A 16,329-nucleotide genomic window follows, 5' to 3' on the forward strand; every position below is an offset into this window, starting at 1 on the left:
ATATGCCAAAGCGGTATATTTTGGGGTGTCATTTTCTGCTTCCCTTCGTGATTCATTCAGAACACGTCAAGCTCTGTATAGCAAATGGCCAAGCGATACACTTCACTCTCCTCTAAGAAGAATGGAGGAACTGACAATCTGAAGTTGCTAGCTATGCATGCCTGAGTTGTCCTCATTGTGCTATGACATGTAAACTTGACCTGGAGACCTTCTGTCCTCTAGCTGTCAGCACAATGCCAAGCATGAATAGCATCCTTTATTCCTATGAGTATATAAAGCATTAATAGGTTAGGGCAACATGGATTATTTAAAAGGGTCTTTATAATATATAGTTCAGTATTCATGCTTAACAATGATGACAGCCTCTTGAGCTTCTATCTTGGATGACATCTGTGCTCCCCAAAACCTGTCTGTATACAGTGCGGTATGGTGTTACAGTACATTTCAGTCTTAATGCTGATAGAGTGCAACGCATTAGGGAGCCTTGTAGCAGGCAGCCACTAGACATTTCATCTGCTAAAATAAAAAGGGGTCAGGATAGGGGGAAAAATAAATCCCTGTCATTTCAGCACACATTGGCAAGAAGAAAAGACCCGTGCAACTCATCATTATAAATAGTGTTGTTAACCCTCCTCATTTATAGTATACATTTCCAGTTATACTCATTATGATGTACTTAGCTATAGGGCAGTTTGCGTTTTTTAAATGTGTGGAGAGCAGTAGTGATTTAGCTGGTGCTCATTTGTTTTCTATTGCTTGGTTAAGCATGCTGCATTGTCTTTTTCCTCTTTTACATAGTGGATGAATAAGAAATGCTAGAATTAAATTGTGCTAAATCAGTGGTTCCTTGCCCTGGAGATTTTTTAAACATACCAATACTTGAGCCCTATCCACCAGAGATTCTGTTTTAAATGGTTTGAGTTGAGGGAGCATTAGGAGTTTGTAAAAGGATCCCTTGAGATTCTAATATGCAGCCAGGGTTAAGGACCACATGAATTGAGTAGACGTGAAGAGCAGCTGAAGGTGACTTCAGTTCTGATATGTAGAGAGAGAAAGGGCCAGGCTCAAAGACCTTCACTGCTTGATAAGGTTAGTGCTCCAGATTGGAGACATTTTAAGAGCACCAGTGGTTGAGGATAGGAAGTAGAGGCAATTGGAGATAGTCCCTGGAAATTAGAACTATTGCATAGACTTCAATGAGCGTGTGGTGCCTACGAAAGAGAGGAAATGTTTACTTGCCTTGACTGTCATCCTTGATATTTTATCCAGATATAAAATGAGTGGCTTCTTCTGAAATCTGTGGTAAGGGCTTGCATTTAAAGAATTTTAAGTTCAGTGGTTAGTTTTATATATATATGTATATTACGTTTACAAAATGCTTTAAATTCCATTTAATTAGGCATTCCCAACAGCTGTCTTGTGGCTTGTCTCCACAGTATTATCCACATAGGACAAGCAAAATTGAAGCTCTGAAAGGTTAAGTGCATTGACCAAGGTCATTTAGCAATTCAATAATGAGCTGGGATTAGAAATCAGAGCCCTGGAGGTCTTGTCTGTTGCCAGAGCCATGAATTTGGCCTCTGTTGCAAAGTGAATGATGATTATGAAAATTTAAGAATACAGAATACATTTTTTTCAGGCAGTGTTTCAAAATGAAAAGAAGTGTGTGGATATCCTGGAGACTATTTTCAAAGTTTCTGGGAAGTTTAGCAGAAAAGCTTTGCAATTGTGTTTAATTTCATTCATATATAGATAAGGTTTTTGGCTCAGTGTGCATTTTGAAGCACATGGCGGTCTAGGCTGGGAGGGAATTCTGGGGAAGGAGGCTGCTCTTGAGGTATCTGCTCTATATAAGGAACACCAAGACGAATAGGAAGGAAGGATATGAAAACTTCCTACTCATAGTTCTTCTAGGGCATTGCATTTTTCACCACTTGAGCCCTCCATTTCTCCTTGAACAAAGAGAGCATTGCTGGATTGGTGGCTTTTGGATAATAAATACAAAGTTTATACTATCATTGCTGAATGCTTCTAAAACTATGGAGAACTTCTGCATTCTTATCCATCCATCAAATTTCACTTGTGCTTCACTGGGGAGATTTAATAATGCATGTATGTACATTGCAGTCTAACACACAACACCTAGGTGTGTCGCCTACGTATAGCAGACGCCTGATAAATATTTATCGATGATGATAACACTGTATGTGGTAAGTGCTTCCCTATGAGAACTCAGAGTCACAGTATCTATTTCTCTAAATTTAAGTGGGAGATAGTTGGGCTGGTGGTGAATCCTGGTTTATATCTTTTCTAAAAAGGAAATGGACTCTGTTTAAATCTCAACAATGGTTGTGAGTAAACTAGAAAGGGGTATTCTCTTGTGTGTAATTAGTCAGTAGAGAGAATGTACTTTTTAGGGGATTTAATGTTGAAGAAACTTGGCTGCCTAATATTGTATCGTGATCCCTGTCTGACTATAGAGTTGACTTAGAAACAGACTTCTTAATGACCATCTGGAATTTTTGCCAAGTGAAAATTTTCTCCTTGTATTCATGCTCCACTTTGATTAAATGCCAGTTCTCTTTAGTTATTTAGCATCTACTTGTGATGTTTCTATCATAACAACACGTATAAAGTAGCTCCAGTTGATTATTTTGAGGTAAGCCCTATACTCTCCTTGCCCTTTAATTTTTAATTTAATGATTCATGAGCAAGTGTGCTTGGGGCACAAAACAGTCGTCTTCTGAAACATGAGCAGCTGTCCCAAGCAGAATTCTGTGGCAAGAAATAAAAAAGTCCAGTGGTCAGATTGAAGAGATAATTTTAAGAACAGCAGTGCAGTTTACCTTTTCCACACATTGGAAATGCAACCCTACGCTGCAGTGAGAAACGAAATGTGCTTGTTTCTTGCATTCACATGGAGGGGCAGTCTTCTTCCCAATTGATCATACAATTTCTCACACCAACTGAGGCACTTCTGAAAGTGAGTGGATGAGCTATTAATATTTAAGTCAGGATAACAGGCATTCATCAGGACTGCCCTGAACCAACGGAACATTTACACACCCTGTCCCTTCTTCTCCAATGTTATGAGAAGGTGGTTAGTACTAACTGTGTGGCAACTGTAGTTTAATTTACCAGGAACAGGGAATGATTTTAAGCCACTCATAGTCTACTCCTAGATGTTTAGAATGTGGATGAGACCCAGCACTGAACAGAAGACCAATTTGTTACATTTTTCTTTTAATTAGAAAGAGCGTCATCCATTGAAGAATTTCCTCTTCTGTTTTCTTTCATCTTTCTTCTCACTTGCATGAACTTGCATGAGTCTTGTATGAACTCCTATTATGCTAGAGAAGACCTCTTGTACCAGGCAATATGTACATGTATTACATGCAGTATCTCATTTAATCCTCACAGTGATTGTATGAAATAAAAACTTTTATTTGACCTGTTTTGTAGCCAAGGAAGCTGAGGCATCTCAAGGTTAAAGGAATTGCCTGAAGTCTAAAAGACCCTCGAGTTGTAACTCAACTCCTGGGAATATTTAACGTGTAGTTGTTTATGATATGAATCTTAAAATATCATTGGTGCCATCTTTTGGCTTCAGGACCAATTAAAGAGGAATCGTCAGCAGATCTTTGGTTTTGTTTGTTTAATGGTGAACTGGATGTGTAAGTGAGGAGGAGGAAAGAGAGCACCAGGTGACAACCAAGAGTTCCAAGGCAATAAGCTTGGAAGAATATTGGTGCCATGAAGCAGAATGGGTCACAGAGATCTATTAGAGCTATTAGTAATGGAGATATTTGAGAAAAAAGGGAAAGCTAGAGTGGTCATTTTTTAAAAAACTACCTTTAGAATTCTGCAGATTGCATTGGAATATCTGTGCACATTGCTGATATGTAAACGTCCTGCACCTACTTTGCACATCCACTTGCCTTTAGGAGCCCTATCCTCCTGTGTTCTTCTCCAGCCCTGCCTCTCCCCTCGGCCAGGGTGTATGTTCACCCTGCTCTCCTGTGCTCTGCTTGCTTTTTCCCTACTCTTACAGTGCAAACTGATTGGAAACTTAGGGGCAGTTCTTTACTCCAAATCGTTGATTGAATAACCCTGGCACCAACAGTCATGACTCTTCAATTTGGTGTGATGCACCCCAGCTTACCTGGCTGTGAATCTCCCAGAGGTGCTCTTTACATCCTGATTCCCTCCACCTTTGCTGCCATCTTTTTGGGAGAGACTGGTGTAGACCTTCACAGGGAATCTGTAACTGTCCCTCAATGTTTCTAGCTCACTTGTATATTTCCTATATTAAATATGGTTCTTGATCTTTAAGTTGACATCTTCTTTGAGTGTTACTTCTTTTGACTATAATTAATAACTTATGTTTAATCATGCCTGATGACTTAGTGATAATAAAATATGCATAAATCAAAATTGAAATTAGACTAGTTGTTTATTAGCCGTAATCATGCTTGAGCAGTTGTTTATGTTTGCAAACAAGCACTTTAATTTATTGTTGTTTTTCATAGCCCTAATGAGGTTGGAAGCATCACTCACAAAGGCCCTCACACACCGTGTTTTTATTGACACTTGAAGACTTCTGCCAACAGGGTACTATTGAAGAACTGATTAGAAAAGGAAAAAGATCTCTTGGGAATGACTAAGGAGCTGTGACATGAACTTGTCCCTGGAATGCCCCCTCTCTACATCTTACTATTAAGTCTCTTATGGGAAGATTATGGGCTTTGATGTCTGTTTAACCACAGTTTTAATCCTAGCTAGGTGACTTTGGGCAAATTATGTAACTCTCCCACCTTCCATTTTCTTATTTGTAAAATGGGAATAATAGCAATCATAGTAGTAGTAATACCAACCTCGTAAAGTGTTGCAATAATAAAATAAGATAGCATGTGCAAAATGTTCAGAAGTGGATCCAATATAGATTAAGGTGATGTTTCCTGGAAACTTCTACTACGTTTTACACACATATGTAATCCAAATGTTTGCCACTTGCAAAGCCACTATCTTCCTCTTTCTTTATCTACTTCCCAGCAATCCTTTTCTTCTTGTGTGTTCAGTGGAAAGAGAGGCTCTGCTTGACATCACTTTCTGAGAGCTTCACTTAGCCTTTTGTTCATTCTCTCTTGTCTGACTTCAAACCATGATGTTGGATGCTGCCAGAGGCATCTACTTCTTCGTTTTTCTTTTTCTTTCTTTTTCTTTGGTGAGAAATGTTGGCCTTGAGCTAACAGCTGTTGCCAATCTTCCATTTTTTTTCTCCCCAAATCCCCAGTACATAGTTGTATATCCTAGTTGTAGGTCATTCTAGTTCCTCAATGTGGGATGCCACCACAGCATGACTTGATGAGTGGTGCTAAGTCCAGGCCCAGGGAAACAGAGCATGTGAGCTTGACCACTCGGCCATGGGGCTGGTGTCTACTTCTTGTGTTTCTAATTACCTCTTGGATTTCTGGAATCATTGTCCTTCCTTGATACAAAACTGTTACCCTCATGCTGGCTTCAAAGTAGAGCTGGAGTGAGAAGACTGTTGACTGCTCTGTCCCAAGTTTAGATGATGCCTGCCCTTGAGTTTCCCATGATGCCGGCTAAATCATGTCTGTTGTGTGTAACTGACTCTGCTGTAGGTTTGGTCATAAATTGAGGCACTTACACCATACCGAGGGGAAAATTCCTTTTAAACCGAATATTAAATGTGACTATTCCAAAGTTCAAGGAGAAAGAAATACACACATTCACACAGAAAGAGAAACTCGTAGCAAATCTCTCACAGATCCTGGTGTTGTTTCCCTATCTTAAGATCCTCCCTTATCTTTCTCTCTCTCTTCAAATACCTATAAATTCTTCTTCATTTCTGTACAGTGACAGTCAATTTTCTTTCCGGAAATACCTTACCGCTATTCTAAAAATTTGTTTTACCTGTAGAACCCATCCTTCTCAACCTCCACCCGAGCCACTTTAGAATGTGATAATCAATGCAGCTGTTTTTCCCAAACTTTGAATTATTTGCCCTAGAGTTACACCAGAAACCAGAGCACCTCTGCATGCGAGTGTCCTTTGTGTGGTGCATGTGCTTTGTGTTTGCACGTGCATGCAGTGTGAAGGGAGAGGCATTGATCCATGTTTTCTCTCAGTGTGAGGTAAAGTCATCCCTTTCGTTCTTCCTATTGTGTTCAATCTTTGTTTCTGGTCACCTAAGATAACACTTGGACAAAACACACATGTGCACACACACACACACACCCATTCACATACATATCCTAAAGGTAAAAAATGATTTTCAGAGTAAGTAGAGTGTAATTGGAATTAATTGAGAGTGGGAGAAGAGACTTTTTCCTAAAGGAGTTATTATTTATAAAGATGTCCCCACTGAAATTGAGATTGCTTTTGCATTATTATGTAGAACTGTTTTAATTATAGTTTTTTTTTCTTTTTTACCTTGTGTTTCATACTCCTCAGAGGGCTTTAACTACTTTTAGAGAGGGGCCAATTATAGCATTCCTTTCTCTCAAATAGTAGATTGTCTTCCTTGATTTATTAGCATGTCCTGGCAAGAAACAAGTGGCCCACTCAAATGGGGCAACTGGGTAAAATTTAACGAAGGGAGTATTTACAAAGGAATGGGCAGGGTAACTTAAATTAACAGGAGATGGTTCAGTACCTGGACTACCCACGTTGGGAGCCTGAAAGTTGGTAGGGGTTGGAGTAGTTAGAACTCAGAGAAGGTAGCCGTAGAAGTGTCCCCTTCACAGGAACTGGGGATTTGGGTAGGGGTAGGAAACCATCTTGAGATGATCCAGAGGATAAAATCTGGTGAAATAAATACCCCAATCTATCTCTCTCTCCTCTTGCCATCTTTATTTCCTTCCATTGTGTGCCCCATCTGCCCACTGGCCAAACCTAACCAGAAGCGAATGGAGAAGGGGGTCACTGATACACTTCTAATATGATCAGTTCCCTGGATATGGAGCAGATTAAAAATGGAAAAGAAAAAAAAAGGAGATCTGTAATAGAATAGATGTAGAAAATGTATATAATATGTAATATGATATAGATAATATCCCATACATCTCCTTAATTTATAATTCAAGATCATGAAATGTGTAAATGTCTTGGTCTCCCCTTTTACTCATAATCTCATTAAAATAATAAAAATGAATTTTAAAAGCCCTAACTCCTCATCCAAAACAAAAGGAGAGGACCATTGATGGATGAGAGCGCCAAAACTCATTTATGAAAGATGTAATGGACAAAGACTGAAGAGCCGAGAAACTGTGACACAGCACAGGAAAGCATGACCTAACTTAGCAGGAATGTGGGTGGCAATAGAAGGGGAAGCTCATCTACCCAGGAAGACACTTTAGAATTGTGGCGGCTGGTCTGATGGAGGACAGGAGTAAGGAGTGGGACTGAAAAAAATATGGCTTGTTTAAAGCTTTTAAATAACCAGTAGAGGCATAAAAATAGTGATATAATTATAAAAAGTTGAAAGGTGGTGCAAAGTAAACTCTTGTCAATTACAGCAGAAAGTCAGATGATGTCTAAAGTTAATAAATCAAGAAGTAATGGCATAAGCATATTATTTATAGATTTGGAGATAACCACAGAAGAACTAAATGCAGAAACGGTTCCAAATATTCTGGGAGGAGGAGGGCAGGGAATGGCTTGTGGGTCAATTGCTTCTCACTATGAGCCTTTTTGTGCTAATGATTTTTTTAAAACCATGTGAATAAATAATTTTAATGAAACCTCCTTTTTTTTTTTCTTTTATTTTACTCCACTTAGTTCACTGGCTTTCTAGAAATGTTCTTCTTAACATAGTTAGATCCATTATCTGTCTCAAACCTACCAGTTAACTCCATTTTCTCCTACACTCCCCTGCTCTCCATTCTTTATAACCCTCCATATGTGCACACACACAAGCCATACACACACATCTTCCTTCTGAATGCAGTTGCATGTCTTTCTCTATAAATTCCATGTGCCTTATTCCATTCCATTCCTTATATTTCAGTGTCTTTACTCAAACAGTTTTCTTGGGGCCAGCCCCGTGGCATAGTGGTTAAATTCCACATGCTCCACTTCAGTGGCCTGGGTTTGTGGGTCTGGATCCCGGGCACAGATCTACACCACACATCAGCTATGCTGTAGCAGCAATCCACATATAAAGCGGAGGAAGATTGGCACAGATGTTAACTCAGGGCTAATCTTCCTCAGCAAAAAAAAAAAAAAAAAAAGAAAAGAAAAGAAAAAATTGTTTCTTGCCTTGAAATGACTTCAGTCATTTTTCTTTTTCCTGTTCAGACTTCAAGTCCCATAATACAATCTGCTTCCTCCGTGATCTGTCTGGTTTCCAGGGACACAAATTATCGCTCTTTCTTCTATATTCTCCTAACACTGCACCCCTGTCTGTCACTTCTCTCCCTACAATGGCTTGTAACTAGTTGTGTATCTATCTGCTCCTTTTTGTTTCTGTTTAAATGTAAGCTCAAGAATTCGTATCTTCTTATCTAGTTCAATAACTTGCATATAGTAATTGAAGTAGTTGATAACCACTATAACTATAATTGATTTTTGTTGCTGTTGTTGATTCAGAAGGCATCTAAAGATTATGAAATGAAGGCTCCAACACATTAAAGCAAACATCAGCTGTCTTTTTATTGAGGTGCCTGTTAATACTTCTGCTTCTCAGCAAAACCATGAAGTAGACAATATTTTGTTCCATCACAATTTTAGTGCCTCTTCCCTAAATTTCAATTACATGCATATTGTCTCAGGTAATGAGAAATAAGAAATCTAATAAGCCAATACCCATAAATAAATACATTAGTAATGTATCAATTTTAAGAAGAGTGTTTGCGTTGTAAAAAGTAGCCAACAGAAGGAAGTTCCTTGCCCGAAGGAGTGGACTGCCAGTAGTAAAACCCTAGCTCCTTGAGCTGTTATTTTGAGATCAAAGAGGGTTTCTGGGCCCTCTCAGATTATGCAATGTAACTCTTATGCCACAGGTAATATAGATTATGATTCATTTAAAATACATTAAGACGATGGGAAACAATCTTTACCTGTTAGAATAAGTAGATTTGAAATCACGGTTATTAAGTATTACATGTCTATCTCATAGAAGTAAGATTGAGTCTACTGTTAAGTATAAAACCTGGGTCTCTGCTTCTTATTCTCGTTTCCCAGCTAGTCCTTTCACATGCTCTTACCTCATCTCTTTTTTTTTCAATTGCTTCCTAACCCTGGATTTTTCTCCACCTAAAAGGGCACTATAATTTTATTTCTCCTTTTCTTCAGGAAATGCCACAATAAAACAGTCTCGATACAGGATTATCATTCAAGAAGCAGCCAACGGAGGCCAGGAGTGCCCAGATACCTTATTTGAAGAGCGAGAATGTGAAGATGTCTCATTGTGCCCCATATATCGGTAATTACCTTCAGAGTTAATCATTAGACTTTAGTATAAAATCTGACCTATTTTCTTTCATATAAAATCTGACCTATTTTCTTTCATATAAAATATGATTGCTTAGTGAGGAATAAGATGAGGTAATGTTGTTTATCTTCGAGTACCTCAATGCTTTCCCCTCTTATCTGGAATCTATTTTGACAAAGAATGTGAAAGTCTAATTAACAGGAAAAAGGAAACAAACATGTTTTTATTGTAAATGAGCTGCTGGAATTCTGCCATCCAGGCAATCAGTTTTCAGGGTCAGGCTCCAAAGAGGTTCAGGATGAGGTCTTTGCCTGAAGCACTCATGCATATACACACAGATAACTTATCTAATTCTATTGTCTTCATCCTAAAGCTTTTTACCAAGAACTAAAAATCAAATTTGTACTTCTTTAATGGTTGCTTGTTTTAACTCAAAAATGTTTTTGGTTCTAAATTTTTATCATATGCACATTTTAAAAAACATCTAATTAGAAAAAGAAGTTTAACCTGTGAAAAAAATATTTTTTTAAAAAAACCAAAACGAGTAACTTCTAAACTATATGTTACCTAGTTGTTCCCTCTTGGCAAGTTGGTGATTATTATTTACAAAAACAATACCTGAGGTTTGTGTGTTTGGTCATTAACTTCCACTCTTTTAACATTGGATTAAAATATTGCTTTAAAGTACATCTGGATTAAATTCACTATTGGGTTTTACTGATTTGTGAATAAAGTCCATGGTCTTGAAAATCATATAGTTATCAGCACACTTAAAAATGCCTTTAGCAAAAATGCTTTGTGTCTCTCCTGATTATTTGAGAAACTATATCTTAAAGCTGTGAAATTCAAGGGCTGATTTATTGGGGAAAATACAAGTTCCTTTTCTTTTCGTTCCTTTGTTTTTTTTAGAAGATGACTCACATTAAAGTTTAGGGTATCAACGAAGAAATCTAAATTACTATTGATTTTATCATCCCTTTACTCCTATTGTTTCTATCTGATGACCAGTTTGGGGAAGCTGTAAATAAACACTGGGGACGTGCCCAGACTGCTAATTTTGTCTCATTAACTACAGGGACATTGTGGAAACACTGTCAATATTCATCCTTTTGTGCCATGTATAAATATTGAAAGTTCTGAGTCCAGCAAAAGAGCTCTCAGGGAAAACACTCAATTGAAAAAATTAGCCAAATCAAATATTATTAGACATTTTTCTGAACCCAAGGCTATTATAATCAGAGAAAATCCTAGAAGCCGTTAGTGGCCTCTTCCTCTCTATTGTCCACTCTTTTTACTTTCTTGCCTGGACTTCAATTTAGCCACTCGTGTTTGAACTAGTTTCTATTATTGACCTCCTTCCATTTTCCCCAGAAATCAGTTCCGCTGCATATGGATTGGATCATTGTATCATTTCTCCTGATGTGTGGTTTAATATGTGTCCAAGTTATCAGCATGCTTCTCTGTGCTTTAGTAAAATATCCTTGAATTTTGAGCAATGTGCTTCCAATTTAGGTTTTGCTTTCTCCCTCATTGGTATGTTAGGGAGGCAGGTTAATATAGACCTTTATCTTATCTTCCAATTCTTCTTTTTTACTCCATTAAAGTGACATGTTCACATGTTTACCAAATTAAAACAGAATCAAAATGTCTATAGAAATTTTTCTGTGAATTTGAGGATTTCCCAACAAAAGGGAAGACCGTATGGGCGGTATATCCCTGCGTAGAATTGGCAATGGGATATAGCCAAGAGTCTGTGGCTGAACATCCAGGAATTTGAGATTGACAGCCGGCCTGCCCTGACTTGGGCAATTTTGGGCATGACACTTAACCTCCTGAGCCCAGGTTTATCATCTGAAAACTGAGAGTTTAACAAGAGAGTCCTGAAAATTCCTTCCTATTTCAGTCTATGAAGCACACTACACTAGGTTGAATTCCTTGGTCTCATTCTGGTCTAGAAAGGCTATGTAAGCTTAAGGGATCTGAATGAATGATAAATCCTAATTGAAAACCCCTTATCATTTCAGTTTCTGTGTTTTGAATTATACTGAGTGAGTCTATGCATATACAAAGTAAAGTTACAACTATTTAAAATTAATAGGTGATTTCTTTAAACATGGTGTGTTTTTCTGTTTTACTATTCCCTGATTTCTCCCCAATTCTTCAGTTATTCCCAATATGGAGGCCACTTGAATGAAGTCAATGATATATACATATTTTTTAACTTTACATTGTAATATACTTTACTTGATTCTGCAAGATGGTCTATATCTCTCCGTTAAGACCACCTCTGCCTCACTTACCTCCAATTGTCCAAGAACTTGAGACTCATTTAGTCTAGAAGAGGGGTGAGGAGGTAGTGCGTGCTGATATTCATGGCCGGCTATGTGAAGTGACCTCCACCCACTATATTAAGGTCTTCTGACATAACTAAGAGGGTTCCCTAAAGTGACTTCTCCTGATCAAAGGAATTCTGGTATACATTTTTTTTCTGTTACTAAGACTTCTTTTATTTTTCTTGTGGTAAAAGACACATAACGCAAAATTTATTATCTTAACCATTTTTAAGTGTACGGTACAGTAGTGTTAATTTTATGTACATTGTTCTGCAACAAGTCTCTAGAACTTTTCATCTTGCAAAACCAGTCAGTGATGTTTTTGCTTCATATTTCTGTTCCATTCTTTGAAGTAGCGTCTCTTATCAGAGGTATTGGCTTATACGAAAAAGAAATAAAAATATATTAAGTGAATGAACAGAGTCTTGGTTACAATTAGGGTATGGGTTATGTGGAACATTCTGAAAAGACAGGTTAAAGGACAGAAGTCACAGTCTGTCCTGTGGATCATAAAAAGAGAGAGTCTTGTTGACTTGAGAAAGGAAAACAGTGGAAAGCCAGAAGGCTTCCTTAGAGATTACTTTATCTGAGGAATAGAAATATTGGTAATTCATCAGAGGCAGATCAATTTCTCTTCCTTGAGATGAACTTTCATGTAAGATAGATCTCTGTGGCCCCCCACCTCCCTTTTACTTTATAACCTACTGAGATGTTAGAGTTACTCCAAAGTCTTAGGAAACATCTTATAAAATACTTGAAGCAAAAGATCAAGTGTCAAGATTTGCACCCCAAACTTTCAGGTCTTTGAATCTTGATTCTCTAATACTCCAATGGAACATAGAGATTTTCTCTTTTATTGTTTTTTTAAGCAATTTTAAGTTCATAAAGAGGTAAGCCTTCTAGATTTGATTTGCGCTTCTAATGCTTTTATGGCTCTTCACTGTATGAACTAAGGTTTTTGTGCAAAATGTCCACATTTAAGAAATGGAATTACTGCATTAACTACGAATCTGGGGCAGAGTGGACTATTGTCATCCCTGGTGCTATTTTATGACATTGGTTTCAAATCCATTTTTATTGAATTACTATCTTTATGCTTTTGGATTTCAAATTTGTCTGTTTCAAGTATTTCTTTTGTATGTTTGTCATGGTGAAATTTCTAGTCTGCTATTCCTTGTAATCACAGGTGGAAGCTGCAGAAATGGAGCCCTTGTTTCTTGGTGCCAGAGTCCGTCAGGCAAGGAATAATGGGCACCAGTGAAGCCTGTGGAAAAGGGGTACAAACAAGAGGTAAGGGGACTTTAAAATTTTTTGTAGTCAAATATGATTTAAAATTATGTTTCTCTTATAAACTGCTGCTTAGTTTTATGTTTGAATAAGTTGTGGTATTATAGGATTGGATTATTTATATTTAGCAGTGGTTGAGTTTGTTTGGCATTAATGTTGATATTTTACCATCTTTTAACCATAACCAGCTAGTGCACCTAAGAATTAATGCAATGTAAGCAAATATCTATTCTCAGTCATCAGCATACCCCAATGCTGATGTTCCAAATGTACATTGGATATTAGCCAGGGAGTGAAGGATATGTCAAGATTAGACAATAGTATACATCACACATTTTAAGTGCTAATTCAATATTTGCTGAATGAATAAAAGGATAACTAATTTCAATAATTTAATTGGTTAATTTTAATCATCATTACTTAAATGTAATTGTTATATACACACTTGCTGTGTGTTCTTTATATAATATACATAGAAAAGAATTATTAAAATTTCTGGAAGATGTTGTGAATAGGCTTTTGGGTCTAAGTAGAAATGCCTTTTATCACCAGTGTCTACAAGGTGTGGCATATTGAAATCTCTGAAAAGCACTGAACACTCATCAGACTGCTCACTTTTCTGTTTCATTCATAATCCAAGTGCCAGTAATATGAGGATTGATAAAAAGTGCTTTATTTTTAAAATACGACCACTTTGTCACTAAAGGGACATATGTAGCAAAATCAGACATTGTGGGACCAACTACATTGCAGTGGTTTGATAATTCTTCTAAAAGACATATTTACTGTTAAGTTTCTCTTCTTGTTGTATAGGTTATTGTATCAGTCAGGATCAATCATCCCAGCCAGCACAGTAAATCCCTTCTTTGTCTGTTGATTCAAAAGCATGAGGCAGCATGGCCTGGCAACAGTGTTAACTTCCTGTTCAATGAACATTGTTTCTCTTAGTGGAAGCATTCCTCCCTTCAGAACTAAGACCTATTGGCACCAGAGCATAAGATCGCAGGTGACAGGAAGCAAAAGATTTTATTAGTGGGTCACTAGTGGTAATAGTGAATTGTGCTACTCCCATTCCCATCCCTTGATTCCTGGATCCATGAATTCTAGCTGTGGAAGAAACAGCACAATATATTTGATGCTGACTCAGAGCATATACAGTCTTTTGGGAAACTTTTCCCCCATGCAAGCTATTGGCACTCAGCTGGTGCAGTAACTGAGTCTTCAAAAGACCTTTCTACCATTCTATCAAGCTACCTGCTTCAGGATGGTGGGGAACATTGTAAGATCAGTGAATTCCATGAGCAGGGGCCCATTGTCACACTTCATTTGCTGTGAAGTGAGTTCCTTGATCAGAAGCAATGCTATGTGGAATACCGTGTCTATGGATGAAGCATGCTATAAGTTTATGGATGGTAGTTTTGGCAGAAGCCTTGCCTCCAGGGAAGGCAAGTCCATATCCAGAATAAGTGCCCATTCCAGTAAGAACAAAACAATGTCCCTTCTATGATGGGAATGGTCCAATATAATCAACCTGCCACCATGTAGCTGACAGATCACCCTGGGGAATGGTGCTGTATTGGGGACTCAGTCTTCATTCTTGCTGCTGGAAGATTGAGCACTTAGTGGTGGCCATAGCCAAGTCAGCCTTATTGAGTGGAAGGCCACGTTGCTGGGCCCACGCATAAACCCCCATTCCAGCCACCATGGCTAATTTATTCATAAGTCCATTGGGTGATGACAGGGGTGTCTGGGGAAAGAGGCTGACTGGTATCCACAAAATAGATCATCCTATCCACTTGATTATTAAAATCATCCTCTATGGGTCACCCTTTAGTGAACATTCACATGAAACACAAATATGTTCACATTTTTTTTTGTCCATTTGGAGGGGTCTATCCACATACTTCTTTCCAAAACTTCCTTGTCACAAATTTTCCAATCACATTCCTTCCAAGTCTCTGAGCATCCAGCAAAACCATTGGCCACAGCCCAAGAATCTGTATATAATTGCACATCTGGCCATTTCTCCTTCCAAGAGAAGCAAACAACCAGGTGCACTGCTTGAAGTTTTATCCACTGGGAAGACTTTCCTTTACCCCTGTCTTTTAAGGATGTCCCAGAAAGGCGCTGTAGTGATGCAGCTGCCCATTTTGGGATTGTGCCTACATGTCATGCAGAACCACGTGTAAACCAGAACTGAGTCATCTCTTCCTCTGTCAGTGAGGATAGGGAATTATCCATAGGTGTAGGATGAGAGAAAAAATATATTGTAGCAGGAGTTGGGACCATGAGCATTTGGACCACTTCTTCATGTAATTTACTTGTGCCTTCAGGGCCTGGTTGAGCCCAATCACATATGTACCACTTCCATTTAATGATGGAGTGCTGCTGTGTGTGCCCTACTTTATGACTTGGTGAGTCAGATAACACCCAGCTCATCATGGGCAGTTCAGGTTGCTTGGCAACTTGGCGGCCCATGATTAAGCATTCAGTCTCTACTGAGACCCAGTAGCAGACAAAAACTGTTTCTCAAAAGGAGACTAATTGTCCACAGAGACGGCAGCGCTTTGCTCCAAAATCCTAAGAACGTGCACTGCAGTTCACCTATACTATTTTGCCAAAAGCTGAAAACAGCATCCCTATCTGCCACTGATACTTGAAGCTCCACAGGATTTGCTGGATCCAATAGCCCAAGTGGCAGAACAGTGTGCACAGTAGCCTGGACCTATTACAGAACCTTTTCTTATTCTGGGTCCCACTCAAAACTGGCAGCTTTTCAGTTCACTAGGTAAATGGACTGGAGTAACACAGCCAGATGAGGAATATGTTGCCTCCAAAATCCAAAGAGGCATGCTAGGTGTTGTGCCTATATTTTGGTTGTAGGAGGGGCTGGATGAAACAACTTATCCTTCACCTTAGAAGGGATGTCTTGACATGCCCCATACCACTGGACCCCTAGAAATTTCAGTGAGGTAGAAGGCTCCTGATTTTTTTCATATTATTTCCCACCCTCACCAATAAGTCTAGAGTAGTTGCTATTTCTTGCTTACTAGGTCCAGTCAGCATAATGTCATCATGGACCAATGTGATATCTTGTTGAAGGGAAAGATGATTGAGATCCCTGCAAACTAAACTATAACATGGGACTGGAGAGTTGATATACCCCTGAGGTAGGAGAGTGAAGGGGTATTGCCGGTATTGCCAGCTGAAAGCAATCTGCTTCTGGTGGTCTTTATTATCTCCAAATACAGT

The 16,329-nt window shown here is 38.4% G+C and overlaps 1 protein-coding gene across 1 annotated transcript in view; it reads left to right on the top strand.

Moving 5' to 3' along the window:
* The window catches only part of THSD7B (thrombospondin type 1 domain containing 7B), a 675,055-nt gene that overhangs the window by 339,491 nt on the left and 319,235 nt on the right, over positions 1-16,329 (top strand). Inside the window, exons 10-11 of the mRNA XM_046659574.1 lie at positions 9,319-9,448; positions 12,977-13,080. Coding sequence (XP_046515530.1) covers positions 9,319-9,448; positions 12,977-13,080 — 234 coding nt within the window. The remainder of the gene's footprint in view (positions 1-9,318; positions 9,449-12,976; positions 13,081-16,329) is intronic.

Source organism: Equus quagga, chromosome 4 (genome assembly GCF_021613505.1).
Source record: "Equus quagga isolate Etosha38 chromosome 4, UCLA_HA_Equagga_1.0, whole genome shotgun sequence".
Lineage (NCBI taxonomy): Eukaryota > Metazoa > Chordata > Mammalia > Perissodactyla > Equidae > Equus > Equus quagga.